This window comes from Aptenodytes patagonicus, chromosome 1 (genome assembly GCF_965638725.1).
Source record: "Aptenodytes patagonicus chromosome 1, bAptPat1.pri.cur, whole genome shotgun sequence".
Classification (NCBI taxonomy): domain Eukaryota; kingdom Metazoa; phylum Chordata; class Aves; order Sphenisciformes; family Spheniscidae; genus Aptenodytes; species Aptenodytes patagonicus.
Genome location: NC_134949.1, coordinates 161497083 through 161515768, shown reverse-complemented (window position 1 = coordinate 161515768; position 18686 = coordinate 161497083). Strand labels below are relative to the sequence as shown.

The 18686-nt window shown below is 37.4% G+C and overlaps 1 protein-coding gene across 1 annotated transcript in view; it reads left to right on the top strand.

Annotated features, from left to right (window-relative positions):
- The window catches only part of MYO16 (myosin XVI), a 317122-nt gene that overhangs the window by 226707 nt on the left and 71729 nt on the right, over positions 1-18686 (top strand). The window contains exons 25-27 of the mRNA XM_076361144.1: positions 815-990; positions 5503-5583; positions 5830-6035. Coding sequence (XP_076217259.1) covers positions 815-990; positions 5503-5583; positions 5830-6035 — 463 coding nt within the window. The remainder of the gene's footprint in view (positions 1-814; positions 991-5502; positions 5584-5829; positions 6036-18686) is intronic.

The window sequence follows — 18686 nt, the reverse complement described above, 5'->3', positions numbered from 1 at the left end:
AACAGGTTTTTAATACTTGTTGGTGCTGTGGCAATACAAACAGTATGTAACTACCATGCTAATCTTAAAAAGCCCAATGACCATAATCTCATAAATGATAACTTGACTGAAATTAGTATAAAATATCCTATCTGTCTTAAAATTCAGATTTTTATTTTTAAAAACACCTCTTGGAAGTGTATTTCTTTTGTACTAATTATCACCACTGCATCAAACATATGTATGGCATTGTCTTTTTTCTGTAAATGTTTGTAAGCGTGGTCTTGATGTAGAGAAATGTGAACCCAGCTTGCTACAGTTCTGTCCTTCACCTTGCCTTTTTTTTTTTCATCCCTTCCCATATTGTGTTTTGTATCATTCTTTACCTTTGCTGCAGTGAGTGTCTATAATTTATTTCTGCCAAGTGCCATGATCATTTCTAAATACTACATATTAGGTAAATGTGGTGCAGAATGCATCTCATATTGCTTTAATAGATGGATCAATTTGGAGTCTGGAACAAGACTCAGAGGTAATTATCACATAAGTAATTAAATTTAGATCACAGTCTGAAATTTTTGTTTCCCACCCTGTTTTGTTCAGCACAGGACCTGAATATGTTTAAAAATAGTGTTACTGATGGCTGACATCCTTAGATATTGAATGCTCTTTGATAACTATCATAGTATAATAGTTTATCAGTTTGTCCACTTGTTTTAAGTTTATTTATTTAATTCTATCTCCTACTGTATGTCTTTTTACTTCCAAATACAATATATTTAATTTTCTAACCTGTATTTTATCTTCATGTATTAATTTCTTCTTTTTTTCTCAGCCAGTGAAAATGTAGTCATCAATCAATTGTTCCAGTCCAAGCTGACACAAACTGGATCACTTGTTCCTCCATATCATTCCCTTAAAATCAAAGGGTGTAAAGCAGCTTTGCTGAGTAAAAAACCATCAGTAGCCTGTGCAAGTGGAGAAGCAAAGAAATATATTGAGCTCAGCAAGGTAAGAATTTAGGACTCTTTCTGCTCTTTGCTCCTTGAAGATTTTTCTGTTACTTTGTCATTTCTGAAAGCTCCTTGTTCTCTGCTTCATTCTCTGTAGTCATTAAACTATTAAAATAATCTAGTACTTAATATCTACACTAAAGGAATAGTGACAACTAACAGGTCATAATTTACTAACACTCATAATGCTGGTTCAAGAACCTCTTTCTCGGACTCTCTGAGCAGGAGGTTGGGCCAGATGATGAGGTGCCTTCAAGCCTGAATCAGTCCATGATTTTGTGGTTCCAGGGCTTAGCAGTGGATGCAATATTACTGATTTTTGGCTGTATAGGAACAATTCTTTGTTTTGTCTCCTTGGCTGACTTTATGATGAATAGTTGAGTAAATTAAGACATAGGAAGCACAAAAATAAAACCTCAATGTCTTTATTGTGTTAACTTGAGAAGATTTCTGGTTTGCAAAAGGTAGTTTGTGTGGTTTTGTATGAAGATCAACCCTGTACATTTTGGAAAACATTGTTATTTTAAATGGTCACATGCAAATTTTCCCAGTCAATTTGAAATCAAATCAAACTCTCCCCATTTCTGAACTTGTCTCTTTTTCTGCTAGCTAAGTCAGCTAAAAAAGTTCAAAAAAACCCCCAAACAAACCAAAAAAGGGGGGGGGGGATGAAACTTGGGAGGCTATCAGAAAATTAATTGTTCATGTCACATGGAACATCTCTCTTTTGATGAGAAATAACATGATTTGCTGAGTCCATTCTCGACAGAGCTTTGGAATTCCTCCTTCTTCTAGAAAAGAAGCAAGCAGTTCTCACAATACATCAGCTGCCTCACCAGGCTTCTTGAATCTTACGACTCTATTTTTGGCTTACAGCTGCATAAAATTGGTTCTGTCATGGGATTAAGGAGCCTGCTCTCATGTGTCATTGTGGAAGGCTTTATGCAAGTACATCCATAGAATAGCAATGGGAGTTTCCTTATAGCCCCCCTGCTGATAGTAGCATAATTCCTGTCTACTGTTCTTGTCAGTAATCTCAGTGGAAAAACTTAAGTTGAAGTGAATGGTGTTGGTTTAAGGCTATATTTAACAAACAGCTGAGGCATCACAAGGTGCCTTTAGGTGCCTTTCCACTATAGTAACAGCTTCCTAGAGGAAGCTTCCTAAGGCTGTGAAAAAGATCCTAGTCCCCCATACATGGAAGGAAGTATGAAAAGCACGTCTAAGTTAGAAGCCTAATCAAGCCAGGGGGAAACACCACACAGCTGGGATCTCTGAAACTATGAGGTTTTTGACCAGTCCAGAATAGCTTTTAACCTGGAGTTACTCTCTTGAGAGATAGAAGACATATTCAAATTCCTTTGGGAAGCATGATAAATTAAGTCAGAAATTCCAGATTCAGTGAGAATGCTCTAAACTTTTAGGTATTAGATGGAAGGTGGGAAGAACTTCATCCTTCATCTGCCCACAGAGACAAGGATGGCTTGGCTTCTCAAAGGTAGGCTTTGAGAAGAGCTGCGCAGGTGAGACAGAATACCACTTAGTTTGTAGATACTGAGTTGGCCTAATTTGAGCAAGGTACTGTGCTGCCCTGCAGGACGGAAGCAGAACTTTAGATATCTAAGTTGTTCCAGTGGCAAAAAAGAGACACGTGTTATTTTGGAATAGGCACCTGATGCAGGAGCTGGAAGTAGGTAAGTGCTTAAATTCTTTTGTGGATCAAGCCCACATCTATAACTGTGCTGTCCCAAATAATTTCTTCCCTTTTCCAATATAGCCTTGAAAATCCAGTGTGATGGGCTGGAATAATGTTGGGTTTGTTTTTTTGTTGTTGTTATTGTAATTGGAAATGCAATGTAAGCAGCATTTTCTTATCAGCTTAGAATTAAAATGACTATATGTTGGAAAATCATAACCACTGCATTTTTATTGGAGTTTATCCTGAGGGTAAATGCAATAAAGAGAAAAAAAAAGAAAGGCAGGGGTGGGGGGAGAAAGACGGACATTAAGGCAAAAATTATCAACCAGAGACTGGCATTCCTTTTATATCTGGAATTTGAGTTGTAACAAACATCATACTGTAGGCAGTGAGAAACACAAAATGGAAGGTATTGATGTTGCTGTGTATGCGTAGTCATCTAGACTCCACCATATCCAGGGAAGAGAAGTAGACACTGTCAGAGGTCAGATAGGAGTTTGTTGTGATTCCCCTCCCCTTTCAGCTTGTCATCTGCAGTCCTAGCTACTTGCTAGGTTATATAATTATAGATTTCTCAGTGTATGGTCATGTATCTACCTGTTTGCCTTTCCATAAATGACTCTTCCCTTGATTTTGAGCATGCTGTCACAGGTAAGGATGGTCTACCTCTTTGAACTCACCACTCTACTTGTAGTAGGGTCCAAGAGAACAGCATATCTATCCTAAGATAGACATGAACAGATCTAATAGTTGGCCAGAATTTCAGAACACATAAGGAGTCATAGGAATTTGGGGACGCCAGCTCAAGTCTCTGTGACTTATGAAGACTGTGTCGCGTTTTCAAATAAGATAGAACGTATCTTCATTGATGCTCTCACAATTCTCTTTTGCTCACATCAGCTCTTGCTCCCTCGTTTTTCTGTAATCTTTTCCTAGTGCATACTTTGGCCCTGTTGCCTTCCCCTCGCTTCCTTTGAAAGAATCAGTGGGTTTCAGAGTTCATACAGCAGAAGTCTAGTCACATGAATGCACATCACTAACAGAAAGCTTTTCTTTCCATTGACCTTGCATTGTTTCTCTTTATGAACACTTTGTCTGTTAGTTGAAGAACTCATCTATTGCAAAGCTTCTGGTATGTCTTCTGGTTAAAGCTTTAAAATATTCTGCTGGTAAAGAGAGATTTTTTAGGAGGAGGTTTTAGCTTCTTAACAGAGATTACAAAGTTACATATATGGGTTTTTTTGTAGATTAGAGGTACAAGATTTTCCAACATAAGGCTACATATTAGAGGGTAAGAGAGAAATACAGCTTCGGTGATGTAGTCTTGTTCCTTAGCCCATAGTTGAAGATATCCAAGTTTGGAGAGTTTGACTTAAATTCATTTTTTGTCTTTGCCTTGTTTCCTTTCTTTTCTCTCCCTCGTTCTGAATCAAAAACTTCTTTCCCATGGGAAGAAGTATGCAACACAGGACAGCAGGCAGGAACTTTAGCATCCAAAGCGTTGTTCCTGGCTCTTCTGCTAACTCAGGAAATGGTCTTGAACTAGTGACTTAATCTGTTGGGAGGAAGGGGTGAGTGCATTATCTGTCAAGCGGAGAAAACTCTATTTTAGTTATATTCCTCAATTATTTTGTAAACTTTAACTGAGAAGTGTCATTGGCATGCTAGCGGTTCTTTTTATGAGAAGACCCGGAGCAAGCAAATCTCTTTCACTTTTCTGTTTTGAAGTTGGGGATGAATTTGCCTTTAAAATCTCATTGCATCCTAGTAAGTGAGATTTGAAATAAAAAAGAGCTCCAAAGTTTATCGTAGTGAGTAGAGAATTGCTTGCGCCGCAATATTTTTAATGGAGTTTGGCTTGAGTGGGCCAAGCTGAGGAAATGTACACTTTTTTGATGCAACTGGAAAAAGACAGGAGTAGGCCAGAACATGCTGACTTGATAGAAAGGGAGTTTTATGGGGTAACTGGACTGGAGAAAGACAATGAAAAAAAGTCAGAGATGAAAAGGCTGTCATTGATATAGAGGTTTGAATCTAAGAGCTTGGCCAAATCCTGGAACGCAATAATTTTGCCAGCCTTCCTGTAGAAAGTTTAACAAAAACCCCCTGATTTCTGGGACCACTTTTAGGATTATTATTGCCATTTTAGTCTCAAGGATAGGAAGTAGAACAGCAAAAAATAAATCTGTTCCCCACACCCAACTCTGATGTATAGGATAACATTGGTCCTAATGAGATATGCAGTTATTGATAATTTATGTCTATAATGGGTGAAAATGGGTTAAAAAAGAAAAGACAAAAAAGTTGTCTTTTCACTTGTGCAGGAAGTGTGCAGGAAGAAAAGAGAAGGGTTTTTTTAATATTAATATTATCGTTTTGCCTTCAAGATTTTTTTAATGATCTGTGCTTACATTTACTTATGCTTAAGCATCTGCCAAAGACATAAGGAACCTTTTCAGAGAGTTACAGAATTATGCTACTTACAAGGCAGATACTAACTGCACAAGTCCTGCTTCTGCAATAGAGTTCCAGATCATATTGCTTTGCCCAGTTATTTGGAAAAAGTATTTTATCTTTCCAATGGTATACAGGTGCTTTTGAAATCAAAACTTTCTTGCCAGTCATGGCTCTGCAGATACTTGAGGATATTTATCCACTTTCCCAATTCTTTCTGAAACTCAAATAGTTGACTATGACATACTATTTGTATCAATGTTTTCCCTTTGTTAGTAAATCGTGTAACAATGAAAATGAAGGTTTATTGCCCATCTTGAGATAAAGGTATTGTGTGTGTGCTTTTCTCCCCCACAGCTGTTGAAAAAGAAAGGAACATCCTCATTTCTTCAGAGACTGGAACGAGGGGGCCCAACCACTGTGGCAATACAGCTCAGGGTTAGTGAACATCTTCTGGACAGAAATTTACAAAAACAAACAAAAAAACCCCACAACATTTTAAAGGCAGGATTAGTCTCCACAGATTGCAATGGAAGAAAGAAAAATCATATGCTTGAGAAAGCCACTTGCATGGCCAGGTCAAGCCTTTTGAGAAAATGATGTTAAAAAGTTAGGAATAGTATACGTGTTGAGCAATTGCCTTTGCTGCACAATAATGATTGATAACTGATTTTTTTCCCACAGAAATCACTCACAGATATTATTGGGAAGCTGCAGAACTGCACGCCACATTCTGTTCGTTGTATAAAGCCTAATAACTCCAAGTTGCCAGATACTTTTGACAATTTTTATGTGTCTGCTCAACTGCAGTACATTGGTGTCCTAGACATGGTCAAAATCATACGTCATGGATATCCGATACGTCTCTCTTTCACAGACTTCTTGTCAAGGTAAATTCACTTAAGTTTCATAAAAACCTTTTCTTACCTACAGTACAAGCCTTCTGTCATGCTCTGGTAGTGCTTGCAGTGTTGTTTTGCTGATGAGCCTTTCAGACTTTCTTCAGAGAAAAATCATGTCTGCCAGCAAGGGGCGTAGGCCTGTTATTTTTTAATTGAGGGAATCATGAAATTTGTGGACATATATTTATAAAGATCATTAGCAAAATGTATTCAATTTAAAAATATAACTTCATAAAATATTTATATTTTTATAATTTATGCTATTTATATGATTTATAAAATACAAAATATTGCATGTTGTCTCCAGGTAATTAAAAAGCAGAAGGAGAAATAGTCTAATTTTTCAAGTTTATCGGTGTAGGTGTCATGGGTTCAGTATTTGTATTTCATATGCTAGGATTTGTTTCTGAATGGTGATGCGTTATTAATGCTCATACCACAACTCCATTTTAATTATTGTTGTTAGAAATGAGTGAAATTTTGAATTAATGTGAAAAGACAAAAAGGTATATGTTACTGCTTCTGGCTGAAGGCAAACTCTTTTCCCCCATCTCCAATGCAGTTTTGGGGTTTTGGCTCACAAAATGCTTCATCAAAGAAAGAGCACCTCTCCTCCAAGAGATGTTTGTTTAGCAGCCTCATGATATTCCTCCTCTCTGCATGTTCTGCTCCTTGACTGATGTATTAAGCAGTCATGATCTGGCCCATGTAGTATTTTCCTTCTGAAAAACAGCATGGGAATATCAGCTGCTTACACACATCTAAACTTTCAGTTGCCTTCTTGGAAAAAGTTGTGGATGTTAAATTACTGCTTGGACAGGATCATATTCTCTCTGGCAATTCTGTAAATATTCAAAAAGTGCAGGAGTATAGGAGTTTGTAATCACACGTGTTTCAAAAATAAGCCATCTCTGTCCTACCACAATATTCATCCTGCAGCGTGAATCCAGAAGTGCAGGCTGGTTGAGGAGAAGATGCAGGTAGTGTGAGATTTGGAAAAGCAGGCTGCTTTCATATTCAGAAGTGGTAGGGGCAATCTCTATAGAGCCATTTCTATATTACTGAATTGAACACTTCAACGGACTATTACATTGGCACAAAACCACAATCTTTTTTACTGCTAAATCCCTACAATGGTTCCTGGCAGGGATTTGATCCTTGCCACTTAGCTTTTCTCACTGCAATTCCCAGATACAGGTTGGGGGTTAGCACAGGCCTGGGACCATTCTTGGTGGGCAGCGTGGAGGTAGCTGCTGTCTTTTGGAGGATAAAAGAGAGTAATCATATGTACAAAGGTCATTTTATTCAGTTGGCTTCAGTGCCAGAGAATGGTCCCAGGCGTGTTCACTCTAACAGTATAGGATGAGTCTGGCATGTTGTCTTTTTTTGAGAAACTTTATTTAAAAATATCACTAAAAGAATGTTTGAAGATTCAAATATAATTTCAATCTTTTTCCTCCACTCCTTCAAGTACGTCCCAAAGACAAATTTTTACCTAGAAGTCTAGAGGACATCTGGTGTCTCACAACAAAGATTTGCAGTAATGATAGTAAAACAAGAATAGCAACAAAACCCAACAATATGATGCCAGCAACATTTATGCTATTATTTTAAAGTGTTCTAGTTTTGTTACTCTCCATCTTTATCCCTTTTCCTCCACAATAAATTATCTTTATACGTTCTTTGCAGCTGAGCCCCTGTCTTTTTACCTATTTGCACCAGGTCCTAATAATTGTATTATTATACATAAAATGAATTAAACAGTGGTGGGGCTAGCATGGTGTCATTGAAAATGAAGTCCATTTTATAATATTCCCTGTGAATATACATTGAACCTACTCAGAAGTTAGCAATAATCACTCTGCATACATCTCTTGACACTGCTGATTTTCAGATTTGTGGACAAATAGGAACACGAAGCTCTTGTCCCAGCAGTACTGCAAGAAACCATCAGCGTTCTAAGGCTTTTTACAGTAGTCATTCCTGTCACACAGGCCAAAGCTTATCTTTGAACAGCAGAACATGCGAATTCTTCACTTTACTCACCATGACCAGCTAACCTTCATATTCACATTCAGTGTATTTGGATAATGCTTTTCATTTCAAAAAATGCAAGCGTGTGGCTATTTGTTCTGTTATTGGCTGAAAAGTACAAAATTTTTAAGCAGAAATGGTAATATTAGATTGCAGTTCAAAAGTACCGTCAATTCTTAATGCTATATTTTTTTAGCCAATAGACTACAGGTAAGAAAGAGTAAAGAATTATTGAATTCAGAGATTATGAGCTGCCTTTTCAAAAAGTCTTCTAAAAAACTGTCACTTGTACTACAACTCTACATTGCCTCAGTGACTGGACAGGATGGTTTTGGAAACCGGGTAATTGGTTTTGGTGATATTCTTGTAAACTGGGTTTGCTTTGTTGGCTGTTCAGCCTAACTCTGGTCTTTCATTGATAGGAATGAGAAATGATTTTGTCAGATTTCCATATATGCTTATAGACCTGAAGTTGATAGACTTTCTCACCTTTCAATTTTTTATTTCCTTTGGTGTCAAACTGGTATTTCTAGTGTTCTAATACTTGGGAAAATAGTATCTTCTCTATTTCTGCAATTATTTTTCCTCCACCGTGGCTCTTCTTTTGCATGGTTCAGAATGGTCTGTGATTTCCAGTCCCTAGGTGAGCAGCAATGGTTGCACTGGTATGCATTCGGGCAGACTTTGAGCATAGGCACTGAGCTACTGAGTGAGATGGCTTTCCAAGAGCTGCTTCTTGCAGAACAGTCAGGATGCTGCACAAGAGTCTAAACCTCTCTCTCTGAGATACTGGTTATTATTCTTCAAGTTGCAAAAGAGAGAAAAAATGACATCAACTTAAATTTTACTTAGGGTCCCTCAATCCCAAACCAATACAAATACCATACAAACAGGTAAACCATAAAATGTCAGTTATGTTAAGTAGTGATCACAATAGGCCACAATGATACTGGTGTGTATGTGAACAGACTCCATTCTGAGCTATCCTGGAACCAAGAAGAAAAGAAAAAAAACAAACAGAAAAACTATTGCTCTAGATAGAGATGAATAGTTAGAGGCTTAGTTAAAACCTCATAATTAAGGAAGGATCATGAGCAGGAGTAAGATCTGAAAGACAGTGAAGGCTTGCTGATTACCTTCAAGTGCAGAAATATATACCAACTGATAGGGCCTCCACTTTCTGTGGTATTTTGACATCTGGAAGAAGCCATTATATTCAGAAGGCCAGGGATAAAATACAGCTCTATCATAGTGAATGAGGATGATGTTCCTTTCTTTTCTCTTTTCTTTTCTTTTCTTTTCTTTTCTTTTCTTTTCTTTTCTTTTCTTTTCTTTTCTTTTCAGTAGGGAATAAGTGTATTTCTTTAATATTATACTGATGATACTGAGTGGGAGGGGGGAGAAAAATCAGGAAACAAAACACCACAGGGAAAGATGAAGGAATTGTTCTTTATTCACTGTAGGAAGCTGTAAATGTGAATGCTCTTACCAAGTGCTCTTACTGGGCTGAAAAAGTTTAGCCTCCCCATGCCTTTCCCCAAGGGGCAAAGGAATTACTCCCCACTACTCTGGGGAGAAAGACCTTGACAGCTGACAACAGAAAAACACAGAGGGAGAAAGAAAAAAATAGACAGTTCCGTCTCTTAACTCAATGATGGATGCACCTAAAAATAATGACATTTGCCTACACCTTAATTTTTTCTTGAATGTTTTGTAAGAAATTGAAATATGAGTAATTTTTGCTTTATTCTGTCATACTTTGCTGTGTCCTTGTTTGTAAATACTAAATACTAGTAAGGACTCTTGATTTTCGCGCAGGTTTTCTCGTTTGAAGAGGAGGGTTTCCTCCCTATTTGAGTCATGCTAATTAGCCATTTGACTCTGTGGCCCAAAGGGGGAAAAAAGATGTAAAACACAAGCTATCCTGATATAGTTGACAAGTGTGACCCTATGAACTATCAGTCCAAGAATGACAAGACTTAGAGGTAGCAAAATATATCCCCAGATGGGTGCCTGTGAGAGGTTTACCCATAAGTGTAAGATTTTCACCTTCAGTTTGCGTCTTGGAGTCCTTCTGATGGGCTGAGTTTCGGTGAATGCAGCTGTGTGGTTCACAGCTTGGCTTAGCTCAGCTGCAAAGTGTTTTATAGTAGTGATGCAAGGAAATCTCCTTTTTCTAGAGCTGAATGTACTATGCAGTTCTCCCGGGCTTACCTGGCTTGAGAAGTAGAAGATATTAACGGCAGGTCTGAAAGCACTGTGCAAAATCAAAGAGAGATTGTGGCCCGGATCCCAACTTGAATTCCCAAAAGACAGTGAATTGCTACCCTCCTCCACCCTCCCTGCAGTATTTGTGCATTTACTTTTAGGGTCTTCCTTATCATATAGGTAATGTGGTCAGAGTTAAAAAAGGTAATTAATGAAAAAAATTAAAACCTTTTTTTTTCTGGCTAATAAAAAGACAGAATGTTTGAATTAGGGGCCTTTGTGGTAAAGGGATAGAATATCGGAAAACCTGGATGTTCTATCAGTAATACAGACAGTACCATTGCTTTCTTAATTGGATGAACTTGAATAAATTTCTATTGATATCTAATTAGGGATTAATAGGACTGGTCTTTAGCATATATTTATGAGTCACATTTGAACTCTTATGACGGCTAAAGAAAGACAGTAGCTAAGGAAAGGTCATATTTTGCAAGAGCACTGCTTCCTGGGCTACAAAGCTTAATCGTTATTTCTATTGCTGTCCTTTTTGGATTTACTGGTTCTGCTTCTGCATTATCAAAGTAAAAGTTGACAGCTGCTAGGTGTACCCCTCAATCACCAAAGTTCGTTGATCAGAAGAGAAATCTTGTGGAAATTCTGGTTCTTAAGGGGAAGCTGTGACAGTTACTGTCAATGAATATATAACAAAAATGGGAATTAATAAGGTCAGATGCTATTAAATGCTGTAAAAACAGGCAGCACCAATATAATTATGAAATGATATATGTGATTTCAGCGGATTTGCCGACTCCAGCTGCAGTATTTCTGCTGAATTTGCCTGCAGTGTTGGCTCAATTTCTAAAGCTCTTTGAGTAGAGAGATAGAAATCAGTTTTTACCTTATCTTTAAAATAGAAAGCCTTGAGTAACATGCATTTTAGACTCCTGGAAAAGTTTACCCATATATTTTGCATTAATATCTTCAGATTTGCTCTCAGTGGGCTAGATTTTGAAATTCTAGTTTTGCTTTTATGTCAAGGTGGTGGCACAAAGAATGTTGTGAAGAGTTCAAAGTTTCCAATTTGCAGCCCAAATTGGACGCATAGGTAAAGTATCCTCAAATATGCTTTTCCTGGAAGAAAGAAAACAGTAAAATAACCATGGCATTAGGAACCGTCTGCAGATGGCTGTTTCTTTCCAGCATTTAGCATTTTGACATCTTATTTAAAATTAGGGTAATTCCACTGAAGATATACAAATAGCTGTTTAGCAGGAACGTAGTAATTTGTTATGTTTTTGGTATTTGGTGCAATGGCAAAAAAGTAAGTATCAGTGTGTGCTCTATTACCAGTATAGAACAATAGGTCTCAGAAACTCTCTGGGGCACAGACAGAGCCTGGTTGTACAAGCTTAATATCTAGAACCTAATCTCTTTGCATCAATTAATAAAATGGATCCTGGCTGACTTGCGTGTCATTCACCTCACTTGGTACTCAAGGAAGACATGTAAAAGCCATTTGGAATATAAATTTTTAAAAATAATGATAGTGATCAAGGACCCATCTAGAGTAATGAGGTGAGCTTATATTTCTTGCTCAGTGAAGTACAAGAATACAGTTGTTCAGGCATGTTCAGGTAAAAATGAGGCAGTAAGACGCTCTGTTTCGCTCATTCTGAACAATTTTGTTTTGGTACCATCCTACTCTACAAACACTCCTCTACCGTTAGTGTTTTGTAAATTGGATTAGAAATTAAAATTAATTTTTCCTCTCTCTTTCTTCTTTAATGTTGTTCACCAAGTTGCTTAACCGTACCCAGTGCTTTCCTCTGCCTGTGTTTTAGTTTCCTTGGTCAAGGAAGAATTTATGAACTGCTGCCTTAGAGATTGAGGTTCACGTCACACATATTTCTTGTGTCTGGGACACTGCTTAGCAATGGAGACTGCAAGGTCCAGTTGCACAGGTCCTGAAATAAGACATCTGTGTTAGCCTTCCCTGCCATTTGTGGCAAACCTTCAGGACTGTTGGACCTCAGGATAACCTCTGTGGATTATGTGAACTGATAAGCAAATTGAGCCTTTCACTTAGCTGATGAGAATTGCAGGATTTCTATGAGAAAAAAACCCATGTTGTTCAGAAAGCCCAAATAATTGTCTGGTAGTGTGCTATTCCTTGTCTTTATTTCTGCACTTTCTAGTGTTTCTTGGAATTTCATTACCGTCTCTCAGGTTTCTAGACTGTCTTTTCTGGGTTTAACTTTTTCAACTCAGTCTTGGGTTTTCCATCATGGAGCTCCCATCCTGCCTTCTGTTGCTGCTCAAGGAACAGCAGAGAAAATTTCATACTGTGAAGGAGAACATGAAGGCTGTATGTAAAGACATCTCTTAACAGTGTTGCAAGAACAGATAAGTCACTAGAATGTTATGATTTATCATTTCCAATTCTCTTTAAAAATGGCTTAAATTGTATCAATCCAGTCTTTAGTTTTACCTGTGCATACGCAGACACGCAGCTTAGATTATAAGTAGTTGTTTGTGTTCACTGGTAAGACAGTGTCATGTGCAGGTTTGGAGGTACAGTATTAGACCACCTTCTTTTTCTTCTTATTATTCCTCTTCCTCTTCCCTTTCCCCTTCTTCCCCTCTTCTTCTCCTTCTTCTTCCTCCTTTTCTTTTCATTAGCTAACTTTATCCTCCTCTGTGGACAGAATATGTTAAAATATCTAAATTACAACATGTAAGCTGTACGGAGTCAATTAAAAATAAAGAATGTCTAAGATTTTAATGTTTTGAAAATAGAATGTTAAAAAGAATTAACATTCTGATGATTTTTTTTTGTTTTAAAGTAACTTAAAAGATGGCAAAACATCCATTTTAATAGGAAATATTAGGAAGGAAGATATGGAACACAATGATAATGGATTCTTGTAATAATCATAGCAGTGTGGGTGAAAAAAATATCTTCGACGCCTATTTAAATTACAGGTTTTCCTCTGATTTCAGTATGAAGTTCTTCTTAGATGAAATTCTTCTTAGAAGTTACACTTAACTGCAGATCCTGAAATCTGCAGTTCTACTCAGGGCAGCAGTCATTGATACTGAAATGCTCTAATTGTGGACTTTAGGTCAAAAATGGCTTCAGAGCACTTAATTGTTACTAATTCATCCAGACAATTGACTTTGCTTGAAGGTCATTCTGAAGAGATACCTTCTTTCTCAGGCAGGCAAGTTTATGTTCATGCTAATATTGCTTTGTCAAATAATGTCTGTCTTTCTGCAACTGGCATAAAGCCATTATTAATAACTATTGTAAGCTTTTGATCAAATTTGTACTATTAGCTGATGCTGTATTGCACAGATGTGTTGTTTATGTTTGTGGATCTTGTGTGGGACTCATCATGGCATATCTGAACTCCCTTTGTCCAGAAGCTTTTTGGTCTTCATTTTTTTTTTCTCTCTGTCTTTCCTCTCTCTTTTTTACCTCTTGAAAGCAGGGAAGCTATAATATTTTATAATATATCATTTGTGAATTTAAAAAGTGCAGCAAAACATTTCAGAGTGTCATGAGCAAGTTAGGGAGGGCATTAGTGAGAATGATGTACTGAGTAGATTGCAAAGTGATAGGTCATCACACTGGCCCTTTTAGCTTTATTGTCTGCTATACAATAATATCATCAGTCTTCTCATACAGCAGTGCATTGATACGTGCCATGATACCTTAAATCCTTGCAAGGAGAGCAAGACATAATCTGACTGGTGTTAAAAAGTAATATTCCATTAAAGTAGATGTAATGATATCAATTTATACCAAATGGCAATCTTGCCATTGTGTAGTTTGTTGCTTCAGACCTAGAGCTGGAAGTGATTTTTTTGATTGAGGGTAATCGTTTTTGTTTGTCTTTCTTTTAGAATGCAAGAAAAGGTGAGTAAATTAAGTATTTTGAAGTCATCAGTTTTGAGGGCACCTTAAGCCCAAATTCATAAACATGGTAATGACTAATTTCCTGTGAAGAATGGAGGTCATCCACAAAGTTTAAAAATGTGATTTTTAAAATGACTATGTCTTTAGCAGTTTTGGTAATCATCACATTCTATAAAGCAGTGTTGTGGGTTAACCCCAGTGGGCAGCTCAGCCCCACACAACCACTCACTCACTCCTCCCCAGTGGGGTGTGGGAGAGAACCAGATGGGCAAAAAACTCGTGGGTTAAGATAAAGACAGTTTAATAGGGAAAACAAAAGCTGCATGCTCAAGCAAAAAAACCCAAGGAATTCACTCACTACTTCCCATGGGCAGGCAGGTGTTCAGCCATCTCCAGGAAAGCAGGGCTCCATCACGCGTAACGGTTACTTGGGAAGACAAACGCCATCACTCCGAACATCCCCCCCCTTCCTTCTTCTTCCCCCAGCTTTTTTTTTTTTTTCCTTTGCCAACCTTTCTGATAGTGGGGCCCAGTTTGGAATAATTTACAGCAGTCTCAGAATTATTCTAAATTACTAATCCTTTGTGAAAACTTGCTGATGTAGGGGATTATTATGCTTTAAGGGATGACCAGAACCCAGAGTGCACTGACATTCTCCCTGGCAAGCCACATATATTAGAATTGGTGTACATCACCTGGGGAGTTGCCTAGATGTAAGCAGGTATTTGGGACTGTCTTAGAGGTTATAGGCTGTTTGACTTGTATATTGTACAATGTGATAGTATAGTGATAGTATCTGACCTGTTCATATTATGAACAAGCTAAATAGCTCTATATCTTACAAAGAGACTAAATGTAAGTAGAATATCCTCTTTTACCCCCATTAGGTGTTTCTTTGTAGCTGTTTGACTTATTTTCTCCATTTTTCCCCTTAGGTCCTCTTTAATACTCAAAAGACAAGAAATACACTAGATAACACTAGATGCCTATGGTGGCTCAACTAAATAGCCTGGACTTAATTTATAGTGTATAAAGAAACATGGTCATTTTTAGGATATGATTCAACTGACTTATTTTACATTTATCCATTTTTGCAGGTATTTCACAGTCTCAGTCTAGCTCCCATCTATGGCAAGGAACAGAATTAATGGTTTGTAACAGGCTCCAACAAAAAGCAGAGAACAACATTTTAGAGATGAAACAGAAGCAGCTTTTGAAGTTATACCATGGTATCAGTTCTCTAGCCCACAGAATATTATACATGCAAAATATCAGTCCTTGTGTTACACGTCACAGAGTTGGACTCTGAGAATGATAAAGCTGCTGGTGTTTCTGGGGCTTACCAACAGTGCACACATGAGTATAAGAGAAAATAAAGTTTCTTTTTTGACTGGAGTTTTCAGTGGTAGATCAGACATCTAGCTTTATTCTATATTTAGAAGGCAAAAATAAATATCAGCATTGTTTGCTGGGCATCTTCTGAGTTTTATAATGCAACCTTCATTTGCTAAAGCGATTATAAATGGGTGTAAACTCTTGTGTCATTCCACTGAAGTCAGTTGAATCATATACTTAGAGTTCTGCAGGATCAACATGAAAAGGGGTCCCCTGAGCCGGGGGATGTAACTAGGTAATAAAATAGACAGATACAAGGAAATAAGGGTGTCATGGTCAGTTTTAAGTCTGGCAGTTCCTAACTTCCAAATGTTTGGTGTGCAATCTGAATAATCTTCCAGCATTATTTATATTACATTTAGTACAGAATGTATAAAACTTAGTTAGTGGAGCTTCTTACAGGGAATTTATTGTTTTGTGCAATAGAGAATGTCCTGGCTTTTAGGCTGTTTCAAAGAGAATCTCGAGGTATTGTTCTCCCTCAACTACTATGGTATTTTTCTGCCCTCTTTTCTTCTGCCTTTTTTTTTTCCTAGCTAGGTTCATTTTCTCAGGCAAGGATAAGTCTACTGGGCACACACAAAATAATTCTGGCTGAACTGTTTCAGCAGTTCCAGTGGTTTTCTTTATTTTAACTTAAGGAAGGATCTGTGAAATTTTAAAATGTTTATTTCATTTCCAGAGTTAAGAGCCACCCTTGGTACCTCTAGACTGACATTCAGTTTCCATTAACATTTGACATTTCTTATCCCTCAGGGTTAACTAAACATTTATTAAATCACTAAATAACCCTGTTACTCTATGATATCCTTATAATATCTATGCATATTTTACATCTGTGAATTTAAAAGCTTGTGCTGTTTCTAAACATGGAGAAATGTTCCCACAGAGTACTAAAATACCTACCACAGCACTGGATTCCATCTAAAAGCCTGGATTATAAAAATAGTTAAAATTATATTTGTGTACAAATAAGAATATTGAAAGTTCTTGACCTGTATCTCACAAGCTGGCTGAGTTCTGTGTGCCTATAACAAACAGCTAATAACATTAAATGATTTCAGAACCTTGATGTTTCAATGAAAATAATTATTGAGTACTTCATAATTTGCTGACATCACATAATGACAAAGATAATGGACATAGATTTATATATGGTAGTAAGAAGTTCAGTTAAATGCCTGCCGTAGAAATAAACCTGTTAAAAGAAAATATTATCAACCACTAATATCTTCACTAATCCTTATACATTGAAAACCTTTTAAGGAAATGCCTGTTAAAATAATAGACCTCTTAAATTAATACAAACAGCCTCTCTTTAAAATAAACATTTTAAAGAAGTAAGTATGCAACACATTAGTTTATGGTAATGGCACTATGCAAGAACTTTGAATTATCTATAATTAAGGTGCAAATTGTTGCATAGATTAATTTTACTGTATAGTTTTAAAAGAATTCTTTTGTATTCATTGATTAATTAAATATAACTGTGTGCTTTCAGTGCCTAGAAAAATATAATTAGTTGCTCTTGACTGCTTTTTTTTTCTGCTCATAGGACTTGTATAAATGCAGTCCAGCTGCCCCACACTCAAAAGCGACTGTGACCCTCCTGCTGTTTTTTCTTTCTGTGGTTCTGCAGCTGTTAAATTCTTTCCACTCAACTCAGACATTCATGGCACCCTTTTTCTCCTTATCCACATCTTGATATTCTTTACAGCCATTTAATCTTCTGCAGAAGAACCTGGAATGAGACTTCCTAAAGCTAGATTTCCTAGTCAGACTGAATAATAGTAGGCAGTTAATACTGGTGACATCTGAGAGCAAACACAAAATCCTATGCAAGCATGCATGTAAAATCCTTTTATGTATCTTAATCACTGGATCTTACTTTGCTTTTCTTTTTAGACTAACGTGGCATTAATTTAACATCATCAGTTTTAGCAGAATTACTCCTGCTGTACTCCACAGTAAATGAGAGCAGAATCTGGTCGAGTATTGATACAGTATGCCAAGGGGACAGCCTTAGCCTATCTTGAAAAATGTTGCTTGTGTACAGTTTGTCTAACCATTATACAATTCAGAGCCAGGAGAATCCCTGTTACCCAGACTGATACTACTCACAGGGTTCAGAGGGCACAGGGGAAGCTCCCACAGAAGAGGCTAGAGATAGAGATGATTTTCCACAGAAGCTATTTTGCCTGTATGGTTTAAGAAGGTCCTAAAAATCTTCCCCATAATCCCAATACACTTTGTCTGAGCTACTAGTGAGCATTGTGGGAAGGATTTTATGTATTTCCATTCCTCTTTGGCTGAGTCAAGGTTGCCCAGAAGACAAAAAACAAAAGCAAGGAAGGAATAAAGCGTTATCTAGGTGGAACATCAAATTCAATCCTATTTCCCTTTAATATCAAATTTTCCATTTTACTCTGGTTTTGCTTTCTGCTTCTGCAATATATGTCTATCTCAGTAGATTTCCAAATGAGCTGGGAAGTGCTTTCTTGGCAAACAATGAGCCAATGAAGTAGCAACCCCTCCAGGAGACCAAGTGGGAAAGCGTATAGGCCCACTTTGGTGTTTCGATTCAGTATCACATCACGTTTCAGAAAGGGCCTTGTGTATTTTTCAGAAAAAGTCATGTCACTTTGCTTTACACAACCCGTTTGCAGTTATTTCAGGCATCTGATTCCAGGCTTCCAAATCCTGGGACAGGAGCTGGGCCTAAGCATGTCCTTCTCTGAATACCATTTCAAAGCCTTCTCATGATTTCGCCCCCTTGTAATATTACGCCCACCACTGTGCCTGCAGATCTGTAGACCTTGTCCTGCGCCCCTTGAAGGATGACTTTCTATCTTGACATACTCAAAGTTGGCCTGCTGGTGAGGCCCAGCAGCAATTTGCCTGGAGGCTAAGTGCACAATACTATGAAAATCACTAAAACTCTTGCCTTGTAGTGTGATTTTAAGGAAAGGGATGCATAAGACATCTCCTAATTCCTTATAGCCTGAGTAGCGAGATGTGGCTTAGACTCACCGGGCACATTTTTTTTCTGTGGTAGGAAAGCACAAAAATTTACCCATCTGTTC